The sequence below is a fragment of the Lethenteron reissneri genome, chromosome 32 (genome assembly GCF_015708825.2).
Source record: "Lethenteron reissneri isolate LAM-NWPU_2019-01 chromosome 32, ASM1570882v1, whole genome shotgun sequence".
In the NCBI taxonomy this organism is placed as follows: Eukaryota; Metazoa; Chordata; class Hyperoartia; order Petromyzontiformes; family Petromyzontidae; genus Lethenteron; species Lethenteron reissneri.
This window is the reverse complement of record NC_083810.1, coordinates 10,754,841-10,780,550: the sequence shown is the minus strand read 5'-3', so window position 1 is coordinate 10,780,550 and position 25,710 is coordinate 10,754,841. Positions and strand designations below refer to the sequence as shown.

Below are 25,710 nucleotides of genomic sequence, written 5' to 3'. Positions count from 1 at the left end.
GGCTTCGCGCGAGGCTGTGCGGATTGTGGGGTGATGATGGATAATAATGGTGATGTTGATGGATATTAATGATGATGATGAAGAGGCGTAGGAGGAGAGAGGAAGGGGAGGCGCGCAACTGCTGACGCTGAGTAATGATGGTGGTGATAGTGGTGGTATATATTCACGTTGAACTTCTTTCGCACCGTGCGTGGTGGTGATGGAGGAGATGATGATGATGGCAGTGGTGGTGATGTTAGATTCGGCGGTAGGGATGGGGGAAGCCACCACCCGTGGCGAACGGCGTCGAATCACGGGAAGCTTGGGCAGGCGTGCGGGAAGGAGGAAGGGAGGGATGGAGGGACTGGGGGGGTGGGATGGGAGTGAGAGGAGGGAGTGAGCCCGAGAATGGGAGGGCGATCGCCTCCCCCCCCACCTCCCCTCCCCTATCGCAAACTCCCCATCCTCGGCGCGCCTGCGCGCACATTCTCACTCCGAGCCACTGCGAAGAGCGGCGCGCGGGGAGAGCTCCCAGCCACGCAGAGAGCAGCAGCCCACGCGCCCCTCGAGGTGAGACGCACACACCCGCGTTGTCCACGTGTGTGTGTGATATTCTCCATACGGTATTGTGGATACATCCCCGATGGGTTAACGTCTCGCCAAATATTTCGCGGGTGGCTGGTGGACCGGTGTTAGTGGTTGACACGTGACTTAGTCGCCGTGTCAGCCGGAGCGGCGGATATACCGGACGTGGTGTGCCGGGTAACGCGAATAATTTGCGCCGACGGATCCGACTGAAATGAATCTGTGTGCATCCCAGTGCGGGCGGGCGGGCGGACGAGTGAAGGTGTGAGCGAGTGTCGGGATGAGAGGCTCTGAGCGACCTAATGTCCGTTTCTTTGTTTGAATGTGAGTCGCGCCCCTGAGTCTCTGTTGCGCTCACGGCTCGGTAACGCAACGGACGCGCCACCGCCCCCCTCGAATGGGTCATTGCATTGCAAGCTCGCTCTCCATCTGCAGTCGGCAACGTGTCAATCAACCGAATTGAATATTACCATCGTGAAACGCAAATTATCAGACGTGCAGTGGTCAAGTGGCTCGCTCTTTGCATTTATTGCGGGTAAAAAAAAAATTCGATTGCGTTGTTCAGCGATTTAACAAAAATCCCAACTTGGTTATTTAAAAAATCTTCATCATCATCTATTCATCTTGCGTCAGTCAGCGACTGTCAGTGAGTCATCGCGACTATTGTCCGCGATTGCCTGGCTTGACTTACCCAGAAGCGCTAGCCCTCCGCTTTATATTCGGCGGAATTGCGTTCGCTTATCGGTATATTAAATCACAGACTGCCATTTGAATCGTAAAAAGCCAGAAAAAATGGGATGACAATTATCTGCACACAACAGACGGGTATGGTTTTGGTGGAAGTGCTGCTGCTGCAACTAACACGAGCTCAACATATTCGTCAGTAACACAGTATTACAAGGACACAATATATATAATTACTGACATTTCGGCCAATAAAGTTTAATTAAATAATGTTCCGTTTTTGTTCTTTGTGCTCGCGCACCACTCAGCAACGCGGTATCACGCTCCACATCATCTTGGAGATGAGCGCCGTGCGTGAAGGCTTCGCGCGGACGAGAGAGAAGCTGCTGCTGCTGCTGCTGCTATGAATGCTAATGGCTCCACGCGTGCATCGCCGCGTTTCATCGCCGCTGCCTTTCCCTACCGCTTATCGTCTTGGCTCGATATATTTCTTTATTTTGCAACGCGCGCATTGACATGAGATGTCTGTGGGTTCATCTCGGTGCATGTTCGCGCGCCCGTATGTACGAATCGGTGTTTCTTGGGCACCCCCCTTGCCTCCTCCACCGCCCTCCCCTGCTCACAACGCCTTAATCCCCCGCACCCGCCCTCAACTCCCTCCCCCCTCCCACCCCACGTCAAACCCAGACCACCCATCCCACCCATCCCCCGCAGAGATCCACACCCCATCCTTGCCAGACGCTCCTCGCATCGCGCACCACAGCGCATCACGCTCTCAGATGCGTACAGTCGCCCGTACAGCGACGAGTGCACGGTGCTGTTACGATACGATACTGAAAAGAGGAACGCTTGGCCAGCCATCGCGTGCCAGCCAGAACCCTCCTGAAACGGAGGGGACTGGGTGGGGGTCTAAGAGACTCGGTGAGGCTGTTTTTGAGGCCACTGACAAGTAGAATTATTTGTTGTGCACCAATTTCTCAAATGTGTTCCGCGCGGTGTTGTGGGTTTCGTGATACCCCTGCGGTATAGATTCATATTAATCGTCATGATTGTGTGTGCCCTTGTTTTGTCGTAATTTCAGGTGATAATGTTTTTTTTCGTCAATTGTGAAGCTATTTTGTAATTCGTAGCAATGCAGCGATAATGACATAATACGCGTACTGTATGGATTATAAATGACCCGATGATATTGCTACCAAGGTGTTTAACCATTTTTAAAACCCAACAACCAAACGTGACGGTTGCCTCGTTGGCATTCGATGTCGACGATACCGCGAGTTGCATTCATCATCATCGCATCACCAGCTACGTCACGGCGATGACAGTCGCTTCTCAATAGCCCCGTTGCGTCCAACAAAGAATGCTCGCGTCTGCATCCATCCATCCAAAGTTTCAAAGTGTATTTATTAGCTATAACCCTGTGAGCCATTCGGCTCTTGAATCCGTCCACCCTTCATCCATCCATCTCCTTGTCTCGGCTGTGCGGCGTTCAGGTGTCTGCGAACGAGGAGCGAGAAGATTGCCCCCTGCCAAGGAAATCCGAACGCATCGGCCGATAACGTCAACTGCGCTGCACAAGGCAACACTTTTGAAACCACCACCTTCGCGACCACCACCGCCGCTCCGTATCAAGCAGCAGCACCTGCTCGGGACCGTTTGGCAGACAACGAGCCAAGCGGCGTCGCAGCTTCAGCACACAACAGCGCCGACCACCAGCGTCATCGTCGTCAACAGCAGCAACAGCAGCAGCAAGAAGAAGAAGTATAATTAGAGGACACCCACCACCTGAGCGCCGACATGTCTTTCAACGGGGACTTTTCCGAGTTGGAGCACTTTGACGAGCGGGACCGCGGCCTGCGCTTCAGCCGCGGCTCCCGCGGTGCCAACGGCCTTCCCAGCCCCTCGCACAGCGCGCACTGCAGCCTGTACCGCACCCGGACCCTGCAGGCGCTCAGCTCGGAGAAGAAGGCCAAGAAGGTGCGCTTCTACCGCAACGGGGACAAGTACTACAAGGGCATCGTGTACGCCATCTCGCCGGACAGGTTCCGCTCGTTCGAGGCGCTGCTCGCCGACTTGACCCGCACGTTGTCCGACAACGTGAACCTGCCGCAGGGAGTGCGCGCCGTCTTCACCATCGACGGGCAGCACAAGATCACCAGCCTCGACGAGCTGCTCGAGGGTACGTGCTGCCCCGGTGCTGCCCCGGTGCTTGCCCCGGTGATGCCCCGGTGCTGCCCCGGTGCTTGCCCCGGTGATGCCTCTGCCCGGTGTCGAGCAGAGAAGTGGTCGATTTTAAGGGCGTCGAGTGTCCGAGGGTAATAATGGACGGTTTCCTTGTGTGTGTGTGGGTTATGGACCCATCTGTGCAGATATTTCTTTGTTATCACCTCTTATATTCTAACTTAAATGTGTATGTGTGTTGAACTTCTTTCGCAGCGCACATTGCCAACCTTTGTTAATCGGAGGTGTGGGGAGAAGCAGAACAAACTAAACACGAGAAGCAGTTCTACAGAAATGAGTTTTCAATCTAGATGGTTTACAAGTGGATAACTCCAGTGGCTTCCTAATTTTCGGAAGGAAGCGCATTCCAGACGGCCTCGGAAGCACATCTGAAAGCGCCGCGATGCGGTGGCCGTCGATGTGGTGGTCGTGGTGGTGGTGTATGACCCGTGTGCCCTTGCCGTGTCTCCCTGCGTTGTGCCTCGGGTTCTAGACGTTCGCCTAACCCTGGCTAACGTCTCTGGTGGCTAATGTCCGCTATGGTTAATTGCCTAATGAGTCAAAAATATTGAGATGCTGCAAATGTCAGTGTCAGCAGGGCTTAATATCTCACTCAATAATCAGGCCGCTGTTAGTCTTACTTGGAGTCGGGGTTATCGGCGTAAGGAACTGGGATACAAGGTATGCCGATCCATAGTAATCATATAGTCATTGTAGCCTTTGTCCCTATGATCCTAATGAAGACAAAATAAGAAGCATAAAACCAAACAAGGCGAGATGGATGTGGCTGGGTGCCAAAATAATTCCAGGACCATCGATCCGTTTTACTGTCGGCGCTGATATTAATCACCGAGATAAAAATGCGCGCTGTGCATCGTCTAAAGTTGTGGCGCTCTGCGCAATGTGCTCCGATGCCAGTGAGCCCTGGGTTCGATTGCTGGACACGGCCAACGTTCAGTGGTAATAAGTGGCTATTTAAACCCATAGTGCGTTGCGTCAAAACATCGGAAATGGGGGGGGGGGGGGGGAGAGAGACAAAGGCAGCCGGGCACGGTGACTCATGAACACACAACCCCCCTACCCGCCCCTCTCGCCCCAGCTCCGAGCGTGAAGGCGGCGCATCTTTATCTTTGTTTCCAAGGCGCAGCGGAAAATCCAAATTAAATAGACGGACACAGACGACGCGCACGGGGGGATGGGTGGGTGGGTGGGGGGGCACCAGCTCCGGCTCCTCGGGGGTCGATGCGCAATTGGCTTCTCGAGCAGTAAAGCGTGATATTTATCTCGTGGCGCGAACTCCACCCCCCACCACCCATATCCCTCCACCTCCTCTTCCACCATCTCTCATCTCCTCGCAAGAGTTACGAGGACAGAGCGCGGCGCTAGTGACGGGCGCCTTCTGGGCTCGCAACGAAGGGACGGGGCATCGATGATAATGATACAAATAAAGCCACGCCGGAGCGAGACACTCGCACGCATCGAGAATCGGCACGAGCGTGGAGACGCCACGCATCGTTGTTGTTGTTGTGTGTGCACGCGCACACTCCACTGCTGGATAGACGGGGGTTGGGGGGGGGGGCTTTCCGAACACCCACCACGCATTGCGTGGCCGTGAGGGATATCTTGGCGAGGCTTCATCACGGCACCGCTGAGCGGTCGAGATTCGGCTGCCTGTGATTTGAAGTCTGTTTTGTCGAACCAGGTGAGAACTCTGGAGACCAGGATTGCCTCGTGTGCAAGAGTGACCTTAAATTTCGATTTAAAGCTTTCGTGACTGCAGGGATTCATCTTCTTGGTTCTTTCGGTAAAGTCATCACGTAGAAGGGAAGTAATAAAATAATAAAATTCCCTTCTACGCGACTTTACCGAAAGAACGAAGAAGAAGAGTGACCTTAGCTGTGACGGTCCCACCTGATGACGGAGACTTGTATAAAAAAAATTATTATATACTTTTATTATTTATTTTTCCCTACGTGACTTTTTACCGAAAACACCTAAGAGTATGAATCCTTGCAGTCACGAAAGCTTCAAATCTAGAATGACCTGGGGAATTCGTCTGCCGGAAGGGAGGAGGAGGAGGTGGGGATGATTGTGATGTATAATCCCACTTGAGAGAAGTCCGGGTAATTTTCGATTTAAACCAACTTCTCGAATGTGGTGAGTTGATGGTCACAGCTTCGTCACCGACGACCGTGCAGACAACAACAAAAAAAACCCTCGAATTGAATTGGGATTTGTCAGTAAATGTTCCCAAAAAATTAACTGCTCTGAGAATTGGAAAAAAAACACGTTTCTCTGCCACACGATGTTGCTACATCCTTTCTTGTATCAAAGTGTGTGTGGGGGGTGCGGGGGGTGCGCCCCTAGTGGTTGGTGAACGTGTAGGGTTCGGCCGTTCGGGTCTGGTATATGATCTGGGATACGGTTTGGGTTAAGGTTTGGGTCTGCGGTGGGTTTAGCGATGTGGGTGTTGATCTGGGCTGGATTAGGTTTTGGATTAGAGTTAATTTAGTTCAGAGCACAACGATATTGCGAGTGTGCTGCGTTACGTTGAGAACAGAGGTTATGATTCATTTTGGAGCTGGGTTATGCTCTAGGTAAGGGCTATGCTTAGAGTGAGTCTTTCCCCAGTTTAAAGTTATGAAGTGGATTATTGTCCAGGTTAGGGTTGATTGCATCTGGGAGATATTTCAAGTCTGGGTTTAAGATCTGGGCTCGGGTTGGAGTTAAGATTTGGGTGTGGATCAGTATTTTGGATGGGGTTGTGGTTTCGGTCACAGTTTGCGTGAGGATTTGTGATCGGTTTCATGCAGGTCTGGATTAGGATTTGAAGTGGGTTTAGGGGCATGATTGAGCGCCGTGCGGTGAGCAAATGCCCCAACACGGGCACGCTCACAGATCCCTCTGAGCGCGAGGACTCCCATATGTGCTGCAAGAGTCATCCTGGCCGGAAGCGCTGATCGTGTGGCGATGAAGAGTGGAGGGGCCGATTTAACGAGCGGAGGCTGCTGGCTCTAATTAACGGTTGGAGGAGCACTGACAATGATTTTTAAGCTGCCTCGAGCCAAGCCGTCACTCAAGACTTACAGCATGGGGTCAGACTGGCAAGGGATCTGATGGGTGGAGATTCAGATTTCTTGTAATTATAACGATCTGTCATCTGTGTCTGCGTACATAATATGCGTGCGGGTAATTGCAATTAATGTCACAATACAATTGGATTGATAACGTCAAAATAGATTACTGCATTGCAACACGCTGGAAGAGAAATGAGGGCTCGGGGAAATGTCAACACCAAAGGAGGGACTTGGCAGAGATGAGGGACTTAAGATACAGTATAGTTTTGTGTGTATGTATATTGCACTTCTTTTGCACCGTACGTAGCCAACCGTGCTAATTTGGAGGTGCAAATGGATTCCAGGGCGGAGGTGGGCGTGCATTAAGATTAGATTTTAATTATTTTACATTCGATGCACAACACCCGCCAAATGGAGACAACATTATCAACCTCCAGATATGCCGTGGACGTCACGTGGCAACGCGATAAATCCTCCTCATTCAGGCTTCATTATTTGTTAACACTGATGAACGCCGCAGCCACCATTGGCTCTGCAGGGGTCGTGTGAATCCGTTACATTACACGCATCCAACACCCCCCCCGCCCCTCGCCCCCGTTATCAATCCACTGCTGGATGACGGCCTGCCATACTTCACCACGCCGGTCAGTGCGGGCTGATGAAGGTGTGGAGCATAGACGTAGGTGCTCCAATAGATTGCTCCGCACTGCTGCCCACAACGTAGGCCAGCAGGAGCCGATGGAACCTGGCTTTTATGCGTGGCGGTCACCCATCCCAAGCGCTATCCATGCTCAACCCAATCGGTGCACTGTAGGCAATTGTCAAATGATGATCACGAAAAATCAGAGTGAATTTGACTCTGGTAATTGCATGCCTGCAGTGATGACCCCCGAGAGAGAATGTTGGTAAATGCCCGGTTTTGTTTTAGAAGTCCGTAATGTCAATCAGCACAGAAGCCGGTCACGATTGATGCACAAACCTCACAAGCGGCGTCATAAGCACCGTTTAATATGTGAACAGGGGTGCCGCTGTGGTGAGACATTTACTCCCACGCCTGGCATGTAGGAGGTCGTGGTTTCGATCCCGACCCTGATGCCTGTATATTTGAAGCTTGCATGTTCTCCCCGTGGTCGCATGGATTTTTATCTGGTCCTCCGGTTTTTCCCTCCACATTTAGAAACACGCGTTTAGAGTATCTGGTTGCTGTAAATTGTCCACGCGATGAGCCACTTCGTTGAGCTATCATTTGTGGCCAGGTCACTTCTGGAAAAGAATTGTATAGCTCAGTGGGCCTTACCTGGCAAAATTATATTTTAGTTGAATAGTTTAGACCAGCGGTTGTTAACATTTACTGCAGCCTTGCATCCCCTTGGTTCTCAATCGTAAAAAAAAAACATTAGAATGTTAATAAATACATAGGTTTGATGAAACAAAGTAGTTGTACTCTTGTGCCCTTGCTTAATTTGTGTTTTCTATTATTTACCTTCTAAAAAAAATCTGTTCACTGTCTCTTACCCCCAGAAAGGGCATCTTGTACCCCCAGGGGGTGCGTACACCCCAAGTTAAGAGCCGCCGATTTAGACAATACTTGGTGCAATGATTTCTTCCGAATTTTATTACCAGTTATTTTGGACCAATATCACGTGCGTTGAGCCCGGAACCCGAGACAGGACACGCTGGGGACTAAACTGCAGGGCGGATGTGTGAACAGGTCGGATACACAAAGATCTATAGGAAATTTACCGTAACACCAAAGTGCGCATATAGGTTACCTATATGTCGTTCAAACACTAAGCCAATGTACGTGATATTAGGAACACATGACTGTGTGTGAAAATGTCAGATTTGTGAATACCTGCACAAGACGAGAGCTTCACCCAGCGACGTCCGTCCCCAGGGTGTACGGCGAATCGAGGGCGACCGCCCCAGGCCCCGCGCTTTGGGGGGCCCCCACACGCTTCGCCCCGGTATCAGATGCAATACTTCCGGTTTGGTCTGAAGGAGTCGGGGGAGGCCTACACTGTGGGATTTACCCCTGGCCCCCCACCCCCATGAACGGCTCTGGTTGCTCTGTACACAAATACCACACTCAGTGTGGGGGGGGGGAGGATAATGGACACGCGCCGTTATACCGCATCTGGTCTCGACCCCTACTTGGCGCTGATGGCGGCGGCGGTGATGGCGGTACGACGTGGACATCAGTCGGTGTGGCTTTAAGGCAGCAGTGGTTGTTAAACGGTAAACGCACTGCCCCCCCCCCCCCGCCTTTTAACTGCCCCCTAAGTGGGGCAATAAACCCAGACGGGAGCCCCCACTCAATTGCGCTTTGGAATTATAAACGCGATGCATTGTGTAAACTGCTGACATTGTCTGCAGGCACCCTCCCCCCACTCACCATGTATTTATTTATTGGTGGGGAGACTTAATTTGTTATTCTTGTAGTGTGCCGCCAGTAGGCACTTCAATGCGTATCTTCAACGGTGCCCTCTCTTGGTCCCTGCGTCGACACAAATTTGTCGTGGGTCTCTATGTAAGTCTATAGGTTTCTATTTATCCAGAATAGCCACTCTGAGTTGTATGACTCTTTTTCAAGAGGGTCCTGTATTGGGTTTTTATTTTAAGATGTCTTAAGCCAATTGGTGGGGAGCGTTTCATTATACAAGTGGGAGGAGACCCATGCGAGCGAGGGGGCAACATTTCGATTTAAAGCTTTCGTGACTGCAGGGATTCATCTTCTTGGTTCTTTCGGTAAAGTCACGTAGAATGGAAATAATAAAATAATAAAAATATAACATAATAAAATAATTCTTACGACGTTTCGGCCACAACGCAAGCAGCCGTCCTCAGGTGGAGAACAGGTCTGTCGAAGAGACAGACATTTCAGACTCTGTCTTCTCGACAGACCTGTTCTCCACCTGAGGACGGCCGGCTGCTTGCGTTGTGGCCGAAACGTCGTGAGAATTATTTTATCATGTTTTATTTTTATTATTGTATTATTTCCATTCTACGTGACTTTACCGAAAGAACCAAGAAGAGGGGGCAATACTCAATCCCCGTACAGATGGACACAGATGGTGATTAGTCCACTTGCTGGACTGCCTTCTCCTGTCAGAGCCAGGGTACGGGACACCTTCTGGGCGCCCATGGGAAGGGAGATTCACAACATTTGTGTGTGCGGTGATCCATCAACCCTCGCTACTGCCTGCGCTGTGTTGGATCACGGGCCATGTGCATAGCCACCATTGCCGGGCTTTAATCACGTGGTGGCTGAAACCCAAATTCAAACCCAGGATCTCAGTGGTTCCAGCTCGGTGCTCTGATGCCTGCACCGCCTGGCAACCTCGTGGTTTGAACTCTTTGACCTGTGCCGTCACAACCGCAATGTCAACGTGTTTTGTGGAAATCCTTTTTTTATTATTATCATAAAAAAAAACTAATGTGCGGATTAATTTGATAATTCTGTGGCCCATTATTGGTACAACACAAGCCTCTTAATGTTTCCTGGTAATGTGCAGCTTCCACAGTGTGGACGAGACAAATTGCATTATTTAGTGGCATTCGGGGAAATAATTTAAATATTGTTGGTGCAGATCCTCTCTGAGAAGCCATCGATTGCGTCGTCTCTCCGAGGACCTCTGCACCAATATCACAACACCTCTCGCGCCTTCCCTGTTGCCCCAGCTGCTCCGAAATGTACGCGACAACCGCGCTCTCATCCCAATCAATGCCCAAGCTGCTGCTGTCGCTATTGCAGAGTGGCGATGCTAGGCCTAAGCAAACCGCACAAAAGCTTAGAGCTCCAAGTAGATCAAGAAAAACATGGGATGCACCAAAATATCAGCTCGAAATCCGAATAAACACAAAAATCTCATTAAATAAAAAGCGTTATTCATCTTTCTCATCTCTATTTTTTCATCTTACTCCATCTTGTCCACCGTTTCTCTCATTTTACTACCTTATCTGTATAAATTTTTACGCGTCTCGCTGCATCTCCGCTTCATCTTGAACTCTTGTTGACATCGCTGTTCTCACTGAGGAGTTTCTAAATTGAAGGTGGCAGTGACCCAGTGACCCCAGTGGCCCAGTGGCCCAAAAAGTATTCCCTCTTTAGGGCCTCCCAATAGGATCAGCACCACCATCACTACTGTGCTGTTGTTTGTGTCCCTCCTTCCCTCCCTCCCTCCCATCTGCGTTTCCCCCGGCGCAGGCGAGAGCTACGTGTGCGCCACCAACGAGGCGTTCCGCCGGCTCGACTACACCAAGAACGTCAATCCCAATTGGTCGGTCAACGTCAAGGCGGTCGTGGGCATCGGCTCGAGCAGCTCCATCGGCTCGGGCCTCTCGTCCCTCTCGGGCGGCATTGGAGGCATCGGCGGCATCGGCGGCACGGGGGGAGGAGGCGGCGTCGGCGGCGTCGGCGCCGCCTCCTCCGCCGGGCTGGGCGCCGGCGTGGCCACGGCGGCCCTGCTGGCGCCAATCGGGCGGGCGCCCTCCTCGCTGGCGAGCGGGGCGCACACGCCGGAGACGCGCGAGGCTAAGGAGTTCATCCGACCCAAGCTGGTGACGGTGATCCGCGCCGGCGTGCGGCCCCGCAAGGCGGTGCGCGTGCTGCTCAACAAGAAGACGGCGCACTCGTTCGAGCAGGTGCTCGCCGACATCACCGACGCCGTCAAGCTGGACACGGGCGCCGTCAAGCGCCTCTACACGCTGGACGGCAAGCAGGTGAGCGGACGTGCGGGTGAGCGGGTGAGCAAGCGGGTGAGCAGGTGAGCAAGCGGGTGAGCAGGTGAGCAAGCGGGTGAGCATGCAGGTGAGCAGGTGAGGGCGCACGCAGTCGCGCGGGCGGGCACGCGACGGAGACGGCCGAGCTTTCGCCCAGGCTGCTGGATAAAGGGGCAGCCCCTGCAATTGATCGCTCGCTCACTCGCCGCCTATAGCCGAGTTCCTTTTGCCAGTAACGACACTTTTTGTGCGTTTAGTTTGTTGTCCTTCCCCCGCTCCTCCGACTTTAGTATGGTTGGCTACATACAGTGCGAAAGAAGTTCAACGTACGTGCGGCGCGAGTGAGCCATTGCAGGGCTCCTGGGTAAAGATAAAGGTGCGGCCACTGCAATTGCTTTCCCTCGCCACCGTTGTTGGAAAAGCCTCCGCTTGGAGGGTGTTCTAGAGAGGTTTCTCTCGAGGGTGCTTGTATCCCGTTTGTGTTTCCTCGTTTCAGTCCCCAACCTGATCTCGATTGTCACGAGACTGTCTCCGAATTGATTTGAATCGATGGACCGGTGGCGTCGTTACGAACCTTAACCGCGGCAGGAAAAGGCTTTGGCACCACCGCACAAATGCACGGCGAGTCGCAGGCACTGGTTCGTGCATGCGATCGCAACGCAGCTCACGCGCGCGTGGTTGGGACCCAGTAAAGGGGGTGCGCTGATTCGTGAGTCGTTTCCGAGTGGTAGGCTTCACGTGGCTATGGGCTGTGTGAGATGAAAAAAAGTAATGGGCTGCATGAAATTTAATTGTGGGCCATATGATACGAAGTCACGGGGCCATGTGAAATTATTCACGACCTTGATGAAATGAAAGTCTCCAGCCACGTGAAGTTAATTTGCGGGGCCGAGTACGACTCACGGGGGGGGGCGGGGTGGGTTCCCATCCCCTGCGACAAAGCCGCGTCTCGTTAATGACCACGGATCTTCTTGGTTCTTTCGGTAAAGTCACGTAGAAGGAAAATAATAAAATAATAAAAATAAAACATAATAAAATAATTCTCACGACGTTTCGGCCACAACGCAAGCAGCCATCTTCAGGTGGAGAACAGGTCTGTCGAGAAGGCAGAGTCTGAATATTCAGACTCTGCCTTCTCGACAGACTCTGCCTTCTCGACATACCTGTTCTCCACCTGAAGACGGCTGCTTGCGTTGTGGCCGAAACGTCGTGAGAATTATTTTATTATGTTTTATTTTTATTATTTTATTTTTATCCTTCTACGTGACTTTACCGAAAGAACCAAGAAGATTAATCCCTGCAGTCACGAAAGCTTTAAATCGAAATGACCACGGAGTTTGTGAACCCCTTCCCCGTTCCGAGACGTCTGCAAGTTGCACAGCGGTTGTCCCTTTCACCGCTGATTCTCGGAACGCACAAGCAGCTCAGCGTTAATTTAATTTTGAGAGGCATAGCACCATTGTTTTTAAAGACGTTGTACTCACCGCAGAAAACTGTAGCGACACGACCACGCTCTATGATAGCTGGCACCATTCTATATTTGAAGTTTTCGTGACTCCAAGGATTCATACTCTTTGTTTTTTTCGGTAAAGTCACGTAGGTAAAACATTTAATAAAATTAATTAAATCACGACGTTTCGGAGGCAACACAAGCCTCCGTCTTCAGGTGGAACACGCCACAGCAAAATCACTGTAGTGGATAAAAGGGGTTCACAAACGGCGTGGTCATTAACCACTACAGTAATTTTGCTGTGGCGTGTTCCACCTGAAGATGGAGGCTTGTGTTGCCTCCGAAACGTCGTGATTTAATTTAGTTTATTAAAAATTTTACCTACATAGCACCATTGTTTTTAAAGACGTTGTACTGTAGCGACACGACCACGCTCTATGATAGCTGGCACCAAACTGTGCCACACACGCCCTCCCTCCCGCATGGCAGTGTGGGAGCCTCGGTATTCCTTCCGACCTGAATACGTCCCGATTCATTTCTGATCCCGTTCCGTACACGTACGTCATCGGAATGGGAAAGGGTTAAAAAGCGTTTGATGAACACCGATCGGTCGGCAGAGCCGCGTGACCTGGGGTATTTGCGCGACCTCCGTCTTGCGAGCCGACGTGCCCGTGTGCGTTGGCGACGCACTCAGAGCCGCGACCCATCGGCTTAGCCACGCGCTCTGCGCGCCGTCCAGGAAGTCCGGACTGCACGGGCTATGTTCGACAGATGGCAGTTCCATTAGGCGAGCTCCGTTGTGCATCCCTAATGATGTCATCCCGTTGGCATCCCGTCGGCCCCCGATGCCTTGCTCCACCCTCGCGGCATCATTTATCGTGGCATTCGGCGAGACGTAAGTAGGTTATTATAAAAAAAAAATGTTAATGCGCTGCGGCAAAGTGAAATGCAGACCCGGATCGTCATTTTAAGATTCGAGGTTTTTGTGGATTTCAGCAGTCTTGTGGTTTGATTCCTCGGTGTGGAAGTGCCCGGTTTTTGCAAAATACATTGTAAAAAATTCCATTGTGTGTACGACGTCCACTCAAATGCGTCACTCTAGAATTTCTATATAAATATTTTTTGAAGAGGAACCTTTTAACAATTTCTAGTTGTTTTGTGGACTGTATTCCTAAGAGCTAAGCTTTCTCGTGAAAGGCGGTGGATAAAGGTGCAGCTCCGCAACTGTGACCAGCAGGGTGGATTTGCCCAAGGGCTGGAAAGAGAATCTCCCATTTAAAATTGTTAGGGCATTTCCATTTTTTTTAAAAACCCTACAGAACGCATTGAGTGTATATTTTCACAAGGTTTTCATATTGCGCTATCCAATCGGATGAATCTTAACACTGACCATCGAGCTCCGTATGATATTAGTTGCACCCTACTGGGAGGACAAACGCCCACCTCCAGGCCGGTGCTTGTGGACATCCTGTGCCAGACAAGGACAGCTGCCATTCGGGGGGGTCCCCTTTGTATCGACCGCAGCAGGGCATTGGAATGGTTCAAATGGGATGGTGATTGCAAGGCGCTTTTGAGTTGCCAGGGCGTTTTGGCAATCGCCCTGTACACTCGAAGGGCTGTGCTCATCGCGGTCAAGGAAGGGAAATGGCGAACAGGTAAACGTTTGTGTCCGTAAGTCTCAGAAGCATCATGGCTGCCTGCCTTGTCCTTCCCGCTAATAGATTTTAATTGCGATTCTCCGGGTTTAACAGCCATCACGATTCCCCATCTCTCTCCCACTCTCTCGGTTGCATCCTCGCTCTCCCTCCCCCTCCCTCTCCCTCCCCTCTCTCTCCACCTCTGCTGGGTTCACCGCTTCCCTGCCTGCCAGGCTTGCCGTACGTTGTGCTCGTGTCCTCACGCGACCCCGCTCGCGGGCGCGCTCTCGCTCGCTCGCTCGCGATCGCATTTAGAGCGTCGCCGACAGCGGAGGATGGCAGCTGGGCACGCTCCGCTACGCGCGCGTTCTGCAGTTCGCGCGATGCCCGGTGAGGGAGTCTCACTGGGGCCGCGGGAACGCAGAGGGGAGAGGTAGGCAGCCGAGGCCACCGCGTGACAGCGTCCCACCGCTGACCTCCATTTGTGGCCAGACTAACGTGTGAATTATGGAATTATTATTATTGTAATTTTCGATTTAAAGCTTTCGTGACTGCAGGGATTCATCTTCTTGGTTCTTTCGGTAAAGTCACGTTGAAGGGAAATAATAATAATAATAAAAATAATAAACGTCGTGAGAATTATTTTATTATGTTTTATTTTTATTATTTTATTATTTCCCTTCTACGTGACTTTACCGAAAGAACCAAGAAGATATTATTGTAATGTGGAGCTTCACGATGTTACTATAAGGAAACTTGTAATGAGATTGTGATAGGTGTTTACCCTTTCAACTGGTACAAAAACTGACACCTTTATACAAGGCATCATGTTTGCAATAACCACAACACAAGCAGTCAAAATGCAAACAAAAAGAAACAACTCTGATAATGGCAATGATATGCACTGTCCTTGAAGTTGATTGGTCCACACCCGAGACAGCTTTTCTTAGACCCTAGTCTCCATTGGTGTTGGACCAGATGACGCTAAAAGGCGTACAACTCAAAAACAGCGCACGATCAGAGTATTGAGAGCTCGGGGTAAGCATTTACACTATGAGACCTCCTTTACCAGTGTGAGATTGTTACAGTCAGTGTCGGTTTGATTAATGAAGACCAAATGATTAAGTTTGTGCGAGTTAGACTTGCGATGCCAGCCCGATGTGAATGCGACCCACTTGCTGTTCCATATGGGGGACCCATTGCCGTGTCTATGTGTGACGTGTGTATTTAATGACTTGTACATGCACACTGGCCGAGTGGTGGCACAGTGGTTTGCGTATTGCACCGCGAGCCCAACAATCTGAGCTTGAGTCCTGGCCACGGTGGACATCAGTGACATGTGATGTCTGAACATCCTGATATCTGACACCCTGAACCCCCCCTGTTCTTCACCAACCAGCACCGACCAGCTGGGTCAAGTGTGGTCAAATAACCCCCGTGGCTCGTACGCCTCGGGGAGGCCTTCATCCAGCAGTGGATGGACAAAGGGCTTGCGTTATTAAATGTTATTATTGCATGTACATTAGCCTACATGTGTACGGTCGGCATGGCAAACAATGGACAATCGCTTGTACCCACTTCACATTGTTGAAGCCGCCGCTACACGCAGGGACATCTCCCCATTTGCAGGGAGAATTTCACACTCAACTATTTGACTATTTTTATTTTACCAGGGAAGGCTGTGTCGCTCCTTTTGAGATGCAACCTGGCCATCGCAAATGATCAACGAAGTGGATTTTCACGTGGAAATTTATAGCATCCAAATACTCTAAGCGCGCGTTAATTCTAAATAATGAAGAGGGGAAAAACAGGAAGACCCGGAGAAAAATCCATGCGACCACGGAGAGAAAGACACGCAAACTCAAAATATACAGACCGTCAGGGTCGGGATGGAATCCACGACCTCCTTTATGCCAGGCGAAGCAGTTCACATCTCGCCAAACCGTGGTTCCCCTACGATCCCGTCACAAACAAATAACCCTAATCAATGTAATTACCATTCTTATTGGAGTTGGGAGGTGGGCTCAGATGGTCTGTGTTGGTGTGAGTGTGGACGGAGAATAATGATGTCATCCCCTTATGAGTTCTCCCTTTACCGACACGGAGCAGCCGTGCTTCTGCGATGACTTGATGAATAAAACATGAACTAGACGCTGGCTGCAAGCTGGCACGTGGACCGGACCCATACTACCTCTTTCCGCCGTTGCCTCTCCAGTAATCGCTCGCTGCGCGAGCTGCTGCCCACGACGGCTTTATCGGATAGATGACCGCAGCGTGCTTCAGCCGCACCGAACCTCACAATGGCTCCTCCCATCCTCAACCAGTATATACACAAGGACTGTTTTCTTGGAATTTCTCTTACTTGATGCAGCAGTCGTGCTGTGACGGTTCCACCTGAATACGGAAGCTTGTGTAGCCTGCAAAACGTCGTGATTTTTATTTTATTTTTATTTTACTTTTATTAATTTAATTTTTTTTACCTACGTGACTTTACCGAAAAAACCTAAGAATATAGATGACCACAGCCACGGTCGCGTGCAAAAACGTCTAAATTATCCAAACGAACGCAATTGCCCAGACCGTGCTCGTGGCAAACATCGCAATGAGCCAAACGAACGCGACAGCCAAAGCGTTGAAGGAATTATTGTTTGGGGTGGGGTGGGGACGGAAGGATGGTGGCGGGCGGGGGGATACAACGTCGTGCCTGGCGCTGCTACACAATTTGAATGCTGGGGGGACCATCTCGGATCGTGATGGTAGGAGGAGGGTGTGGTGGGGGGGATGCGGGCCGTTGTGCGCTGCGTGAACGCGAGCTGCATGACCTCATCCCTGCGCCGCCACCGACGCCGCGCCCAACGCTCGGGAGAGCGCGCGGCGAAAATTGAAAACCGCTTTTTATTGTGGCTGTTCGCTCGTCCCCTTGGAGGCTGCTCGTAACGACACCCCTCGCCAACCCCCTAACAGCCACCCCCCTCCACCCACAATCGCCCCCGTCCAACACCACCCCCCACCGCCACTCCGCCGAGACGAAATGTGTGGCTGCGCTAATGAACAGACATCTTTTTTTTTACCATCATTCCTATAAAAGCGAAATTCAAGGAATTGCACTCGTTCGCGTACGGGTTACTGCGAGCATGTGCAGAATTTGTATTTATTTTTTTATATACACAGTCGTGCCAGGCACGTAAACATGTAATTGTACTTGTCGACATAGAGGTAAGCGCGAGAGTGTGTGCCCAGTGTCAGGATGTTTGGGGGGGGGGGCGAGGGTAGGGGGTGTGAGCGAGGATTCGTGCCGTGTTGTCTTATATCCGTAAATTTTGTAAAAAAAAAATCTTCAAACTGGATTCTTAAAATCGGGTGATGGTTACTGCCATGATGTCACACTGACTTATCCGCCACACACGGACACACGTGCCAGCAACAACAAAAACCTTCTTTGATTGTTTCGGCTTTGGGTATCTCCCCTTTTTAATCAGCATGGGTAACTTTTAACTGCTGTGCCTCACTGAGTGAGTCAAGATAAGGCTTTTACATGTCCCGTGGTGGTGTTGGTGCTCAAGGGCGTGTGATGGGGCTCGACAGGCCATACTCATTGCTTGTTGACTTCTGTAGTGGATGAACTCGAGGGGGGGGTCTCCTTTACACGGTTTGTGGCGGCGATTTGGCAAGAAACTTGAGTTCGCTTGTGTGTTTGTTCCTCATTTGGTGAACCCGCATCCTCCCTGGAGTTTTTTTTTTGTTCTCCGCTAACGCATTCTAGCGTCGAGATCTCACGAAAGGCGCCGCTCATTAGCATTTGCTTCGCTGTAGAACGGCGGCATTGTCGCGGTTGGATTTTATATCGAGCCGTTGAGTCGAGCACAAAACAACACTGTGCTTCTAGTTGTACCGAAAAAACAACGGGGGATTTATTTTGCCAACCGTTGCGGCGCTTAATTTAACCCTTGCCCGGCTCACACGCGCGTTTGGCTGCGAGGGCTGTTGGGGTTAATCGGTGCCTCCTACCTGCTGTGATGTACGGTTCATTCACGAGACAAAAATGTAACAAAAAGTGAAGAGTGGCACAAAGAAGCGTGGAATGACACGTGCTTGGAACTGCATTCGGAGACTGACAGTGGAACATGGATTACAGAACGCACGCGGGTAAATCACACCACTCGGAACTGTTTTGAAAAATAACTGGGTTTTGGGTCAGACACTTGTCTAACACATTCCTGCGGAGGGAGCTGGTAGGAACATTGGGTTGCTCGGTCAATTGCCAGGGTCAACGGCGGCGTGGTGTATTCCGCAAATATGCCCGACTGTGAGGGCGGGCACAAGCCGGCGTGAGTAGGTTAAACGTTGAGTTTTATAAGGGCACCACGGGGTGACCAGCCCCTCCCCACCCAACCCCACCCCTCCCACCCCCACCCAGCCCCTCCCCACCCTCCCCTCCCCACCCGGCCCCACCCTCCCCACCCAGTCCCTCCCCACCCTCCCCTCCCCACCCAGCCCCTCCCTCCCTCCCCACCCAGCCCCTCCCTGCACGACGGACGGATACAATAATCCCCTGTGGGCTGGTGTAACCAGGAGGTTCCTACCAGTATAAGTCCCGATGATCGGGAATGGTTGCAGAGTGGCAGCCAGGGAACGGAACGTGCCCAAGAGGCTGTCTCAGCTCCGTGGTGAGCAGGTGCGCGGTGGGGATGGCAACGGCGTGTGGAGGCCTTTATCCAGCAGTGGCTAGGTCATGGCCCACGATGAGTGTTGGGAATGCCCGATGCTGTTGTCCCCAGCAGGGGCGTGCGGTCAGGGGAGGCAGGGGAGGCAGAGCCTCACCTGTCATACTCCATTGAAAATAGTTGTTACGAAAAGTAAAAAAAAATAATCAAATTAAATAAATATGAAGATTTTTCCACGGATCTGTGTTATAAATGTCATTTGTGTACGATTCCAATCATTTTTATAGTCGAAATCGCCAAATTTGCGGAGCTCCACTGCAAATACAGGAAGAGACGAGAGGTGAGGCAGCGACGAGCTCAGCCTCCCCCCCTTGCGCAACCCCTCAGTAACTGGATGGAGCGCGGGCAATAAGCGCGTGCCTGTTACTATCTCAGTATGTCACCAATGTCATGTTTGTAGACCCCTTCTAATCATGTCCTCGCCTTCCATACTCCAGGTAACTTATTTCACATATGTCTATAATTATATTTAGGCTCGCTGGTCTCGTCATGAAACTGCAATGAAAAAGCACCAGGGGAGGCAGCTATCACATCTGCCTCACTGAGGGGGACGTGTCTAACACGCCCCCCTCAGTGAGGACACGCCCCCCTCCGTGAGGCCACGCCCCCTCCGTGTGTGAATCTGGCTCTGACACGAGCCAGTGCCTCCCCAGCCATTGACCTCACCGCACGTCACTGTTCCCCCGCCATATCGACCGTCCACACCGCTGCTGGGGAAAAGCATTTTATTTTCTAGATGCTCGCCAAAACCCTTAATCCACGTGGATTATCACGCCGTTTTAGAGCAGCTTAGCTCGTAGTGCGCTTCCTATTTGCCGCGTGGCTTCAAAAAGTGACCGCAACGTCAGAAAGTTGGAGCGCAAGTGGAATAATTAACGGAAGAATTATAATTATTTTATATATAAATACACGCACACACGTGGACAATGAAGTGTTTCACATTTGCATGCAAATTGCCCTGAAATATAGCCCGTGTCACCGAATGTTATTAGAGAGGCGCCAAAAAATCTCGGCTGTTCACAAAATGCCACTTTTTTTTGCTTGTTGCCCTGGTGGTAACGGGGGTATAATTAGCGAGCTCATAATAGAGCAGCCTCGGAGGCGTCTCGTGGCAGCCGTCTTGTGTCGGAGCCAGACAATGGTGATGCTGGCCCATTCCGGGGGAGCCCTGAGCAGAACATATTTTTGAAGGCTGCCCCCCCCCCCCACCGCCTTTCAATTTATAAAAGCCTAGTGAGGTGACAGAAGAGATCAGGAAGAGAGATCTATAGACAATGTGAGTTAATATTCTTGGTTCTTTCGGTAATTGATGATTGCTTGTGTTGCAGTCGAAACGTCGTGAAAATTTAATTATTTTATATTTGTATTATATGATTATTATTTCCCTTCTACGTGACTTTACCAAAATAACCAATAATATGAATCCCTGCAGTCACGAAAGCTTTAAATCAAAATTTAATGTGAGTTGAGTTGAAGGGAAACGTGGACAAAAGATGAGGGGGCAGAGCCGTCCCTGGGGTACAGGACGAATCGGGGGCGACCGCCCCAGGCCCCGCGCTTCCGGTGGGTGGGTTGCCCGTGTTTCGCTATCGCCGCGTCAGATGCAATGCTCCCGATTTTAGTTTGAAGGTTTCAGGGGGGCGGGGTTGGGGGTTGCCCACACCGAGTGAGTTGCCCCACGCTCCTCTATGGACGGCGCTGGGCATAGGCGGAGCGAGATGCGAGAAAAGAGATACAGACAACACACGGGTGAGATTGATTAAATGGCATTTGTGTGTTCACGTGGTCGTTTTTGATTTGAGCTATAATTTGATGCACCCATGTGTTTTTTCATCAATACATGGCCTCTTGAGCTACCTGAGGCCCCACCATTTTGCTTGGTTTGCTGAACGTGACCCTTGAAACTCCCCCCCATCCCCTGCCCCCCTCCCACTGGCCCCCCCTCATCTCTCCTGCAATGTGGCCACATATTTTCCTGGCGGCGGATGGGAGAATTACAGTGAACGCGGTGCCGAGCGTTGACACGGGAGCGTTATTTGCCCGTGGCTTTGGGCGGCCCCTCTGGGGTGGGCTGACCTCTTTACGATACTGCGGTCGTAAATCTAAACGTGGCGGTGGGGAACGGTGGCACATTGGGTGGCGCGCGTAATGGAACTGACCATCCAAGTACCTAAACTATGAAATCTAAACTGAAACTATTGTTTTATTTTACCAGGTAAGGTCCACTGAGCAATATAATTATTTTTTTCAGAAGCGATCTGTCCACAACTGATTGCTCAACGAAGTGACTTATCACAATGTATAGCAGCCGAATACTCAAAACGCATGTTGATTCTAAATGCAGAGAGGAAAAATCGGAGGACCCTGAGAAAAATTCACGCGACCACGGTGAGAACATGCAAACTCCAAATATACAGGCCGTCAGGGTCGGGATTGAACCCGTAAAAAAAGAAGCCATGACCTCCTGTATATCAGGCGAGGGAGTTAACATCCCGCGACCGCAGCCATCCAAGTAAATTTCAATGACCACCGCCTTCACCAACCCAAACTAACCTGCACGGTCATATAACCCCATGACCGACGTGGCATTAGGAAGCCCTCATCCAGCAGTGGATTACGAAGGTGGCTGTACGTTTAAAGTGTGCAAAATAGTGGGGTGTGACGTCTTACGGTCGATACTCTCTGGCCCCAGTGGAGACGAGGGTTGCTGCGGGAGGCCTGGCAGCAGTGGCATGAGCAAGGCATTTTAGGGCTGCAGCTTTACCTGCACGTTTTTCACGAGAGTGGTACATGATGATGATGATTCTCCCGGCTTCAGATCGTTGTGAAACATTTAGTAAGAGAAACCTAAAATTCCACGGACTACCTGGCATCACGCGTAATCATTATGGACTCTTACTCAAAGTGCTTTTAATATTCACAGAGGGGGGGAAAGGGGTGGTGGAGGGGGGGTGGCGGGGAATGAAATCGTGAGGCTGGGGGTAAAACGTGGGGTCTTGACCGGGGCAAGAGAAATTGATCGCTCTGCCTCGAATGTGGGGAAAGGAAGCGGTTGATGAATGACTTATTCCGCGCTTCTCCCTAAAAGCGCCTGAGCACGCCGTGGTCATTTTCTTTATCTTCTATCTGATGCCGCCTTGCTCATTGCGTAAAAAAAACCCTCCCCCACGTTGCAGGCCAGTAAAATATAACACTCCGATGTGTGTGCGTGTTGGGGGTTGATGCTGCGTGTTGTTCGGTGCTATGTCCGACGTTTTGCTCCACGTGTCAGGAGCTACTTCAGGAACTGAATATTCAAGCACGAAATACCACGCAGTCGTAGCAGTAAATATAACCTCAAAATACCAGATTTAGCTTCAAAGAAACTTGCAAGAAGGTTCACAAACTCTTAGCATCTGACTGTTTCGTAATCAGTGTATTTGTAAATGTGTTGAATTCATTAATATAACCTTACAATTACATTGAAATTCGGAAAGATTGTGAGTACGTAAGGGAATTTGCGAGTACGTCGTCTAGAGGTCACGTGACTGGGCTCCAATTCAAGCGGCTTGGGCGTGCGGGGGCACTGTGCCAGGCCTGGTGGTGTGGCACAATAGCCACGTTGTGCTGCGTGGCCATGTATTAATGTCTTGTATGTACGCATGTTGAACTTCTTTCGCACCGTACGTAGCCAACCGCGGCAATCGGAGGTGTGGGGGACGGACAACAAACTAAACACAAAGCAGTTCTAAAAGAAATTCGTTTTCAGTCTACGTCATGTTTGGTCACACCTCACCACATCACCCCTCATTTGTTGAAATTAAATAACAAAAATATATTTGTTTGAATTTATTAATTGCGTCGTGGGCATCGGAAGAAGAGGTCCGCGCGTGTCTCGTTCATCGTGAATGCAACGCCGAATGTCCTGGGATGAATGCCTCTTTAGTGCATGCGGGGTGGCAAAATGGGATCAAAAATATATATTTCTCTAAGAAAAGCCTCCATTGAGTCTCATGGCTCTCTTTCAGGAGGATCCTGCCGAGCGTTTGCAGTCGGGAGCAATGATTGATATGTGTATGTTCCAGGATAGTCTACTATGCAAGAGTGACCTGGGGGCATTTAGTCTGCCAGTAGAGGGCGGTGATCGCTTTGCTTCATTCCGATTTGGACCATGACGCCAGCACACAATGGCCCACTCTTACGAATGACATCACAGCATTTTGAACTTCGATCCTGAAGCGGGATGGTGCGTCGTGTTTTTTTTTCCCGGTCAATGCACCCGCGATAATAACCAGGGCGGCCACTGGATTGGAACCGTGAAGCTCTGGAAAAATCCAGCGAACACGCTAACCGCTGGGCGTGATCACTGTTGTGGTCAATGGGCCCTGAAGCTGTTTGTGTTGGAGCATCTATTGATTTCTGGTGAGCGGGGTACACGGTGCGCTGGATTGTCTGGTAAAGAAATGCCACCCGTGAGTGCCTGCGTTTGTCCGCGGTGAAAATTAACTGGGTGAACGTGATGTGAATTTACACGCCGGTGGGAAGGTCGCTCCCTCTCTGCTGCTGCTGCTGCCGCTGCTGCTGCTGCCCCTGCAGTCTGGAACCGCCACGCCGGTAAATCTGGGAATCGACGTCGCATGACGCTCCGGCCACGGCCGCTCGGGCCCCCACTGTGATTTAGGGGGGAGCCCCGGCGAGCGAGGGAGCGGCGGCGGTGGTGGCTGCTGCGGGATGGGCACCTGCGTCGCCACCACTCGATTCTGTGCTCCCCCCCCCCCCCACCGCCTCCTCCCCCCCCTCAATCTCCCCCTCCCCCACCGCCCTTTCTCCATCTGCCGGGGTCACAGCTGATCCCACCGCCATGGGAATGACAAACTCCAAAGCCGCAATGCAGAAGGTGGCGTGAACGTGCGTCTGCTGTTACCGTTCATATTTCAAGACGCGTTTCTGTGCTCGCGCCGTTGTTGCAGCGCAAGGCCATCGCTTCGTCGAACGAGTACGGTCTGCCAGTGGGGTGCAACGTTTGCCGTGCGGTGTTCACCCGGTCGATTGATCCGAGAGTCAATTTTGTCAAATTTGGACCGTGACGTCGGCACACATTGCTTGCTCTTTTTTATTTTCGAATGAAGTCACGGGCTCTTTGCTGTCCGCTGTGGTGCACACGATGCGCATGGTTTATCATTTTTTTTCACGGTTAATACACCTGCAGTTACAGTATTAACCAGGGTGGCCCCGGGTCTCGAACCGTGAACCTCTGCAATGAGCAACACACGTGTTTCCCCTTGGCCATTCGGCAATGTCACCACCTTTCTGTGGGCACGGCAACAACGACTGCAGCAGTCACTCAGACATCATTAATAATAACAACGTATTTGCCCAGAAAAATTTCACCAAGTCTCAAGACGTCTGGCCAAAACATGGCATAGTAGGCCAAATACCCACTCGAGGGGCTTTCTCTCCAGAGCTCCCTCTAGTGGAGGCCCTTCTGCCAGCAGTGGCATGAGCGAGCAATTGCAGGGCCGCACCTCTACCTGCCCATCTCTACAAATCGCATCTAATCGCGTCTATGGGGATAACGCGACGGAGGAAACCGTGACACCAGCGAAGGGTTAATTCTCGGGCACAATGAAGCCGACCCAGTCCTCGGCGCGGAGGAGGAGGAGGAGGAGGAAGGGCGGTCATATTGCGGTTGCCAAGGCGACCGCCATAACCATGGCAACAGCAATACATCAGCACCTTCAGCCCCGGCAGAGGGAGAGGAGCGGGGGGGGAATGTGAGCCTTCTCGCAGCGAGGATTTGACAGAGAGCGAGCGAGGAAGCTGGGGATGGGAGCGATGTGACGGGGGAGGAAGGGAGGCGGGGTGGGGGGGAGTGATGCTGCGAGCAGAGGAGCAAGTTGAGCCGCGGCGACGGTCGCCAAGGGATTCGGCACCCGACCGATGCCTCCCGAGCGAAACGAAAAGCAAACACGGCTCTGAAATCACGACTTGAGGGGCAATTACAGATCCTGTAGCACCCTAATTAGTCGTAGCTGAGTAATATCCAAATTTGTGCGTTGAGAGTGCGTGTGCTACGGTGTGTTGGGAGCGGTGGTGCAACGATGAAGGCGCTGCGCTACGAACCCGGCGACCAAAGTTCGATTCCCGCTCGCAGCCACCGAAACCAGAGACGATTATCTGAACCGGTCCTGAGCCTCCCCCAAGGTCCACTCAGCCTCTAATGAGTAGCTGGTGCGGTGTGTAAACATCGCCGCTGGAGAGACAAAGGCAGCCGGGCGTGGTGCTGGCCACCCACCTCCTCATGTGCTGTGCCGGCCTTCATAGGTGCTGCTCGCTAACAGCACTTGCCCCAACAGTCTGTTACAGGCTACAATGGGGTGGGGGGAGGTTTCATGGTGGTGCTACCCATGTGTCATTTCTTCTTGAATCGGTGCTCACTTCCAACACTTACCCCTGTGGTGTACTCGGGATAACTGGGAGAACGCCCTCTTCAATTTCGATTTAAACCTCCTACGCATTTCACAAGTAGTACTAATCGCATATCTGCATTTCCCATAAATATGCTAAATTCCTCTTGATATGCAAATTATTTTGTCAAGGTGCTATTCTACCCTCCATTCCAGCTTAAATAGTCGCTCCAAGCCTGGGGTGTG

At 51.3% G+C, this 25,710-nt stretch overlaps 1 protein-coding gene across 3 annotated transcripts in view; it reads left to right on the top strand.

The window, feature by feature from the left end:
• The first annotated feature begins 396 nt into the window (after positions 1–396).
• LOC133350019 (neuronal migration protein doublecortin-like) overlaps positions 397–25,710 on the top strand; it is a 66,302-nt gene continuing 40,988 nt past the window's right edge. For 2 of the 3 annotated variants that reach the window (XM_061563972.1, XM_061563970.1), the window contains exons 1-3: positions 397–549; positions 2,742–3,427; positions 10,753–11,267. In XM_061563972.1, the coding sequence (XP_061419956.1) occupies positions 3,046–3,427; positions 10,753–11,267 (897 nt within the window). In that variant the 5' untranslated portion in view covers positions 397–549; positions 2,742–3,045. Of the gene's footprint in view, positions 550–2,016; positions 2,170–2,741; positions 3,428–10,752; positions 11,268–25,710 lie in introns of those variants that run through there. The other variant, XM_061563971.1, reaches the window with a different exon arrangement.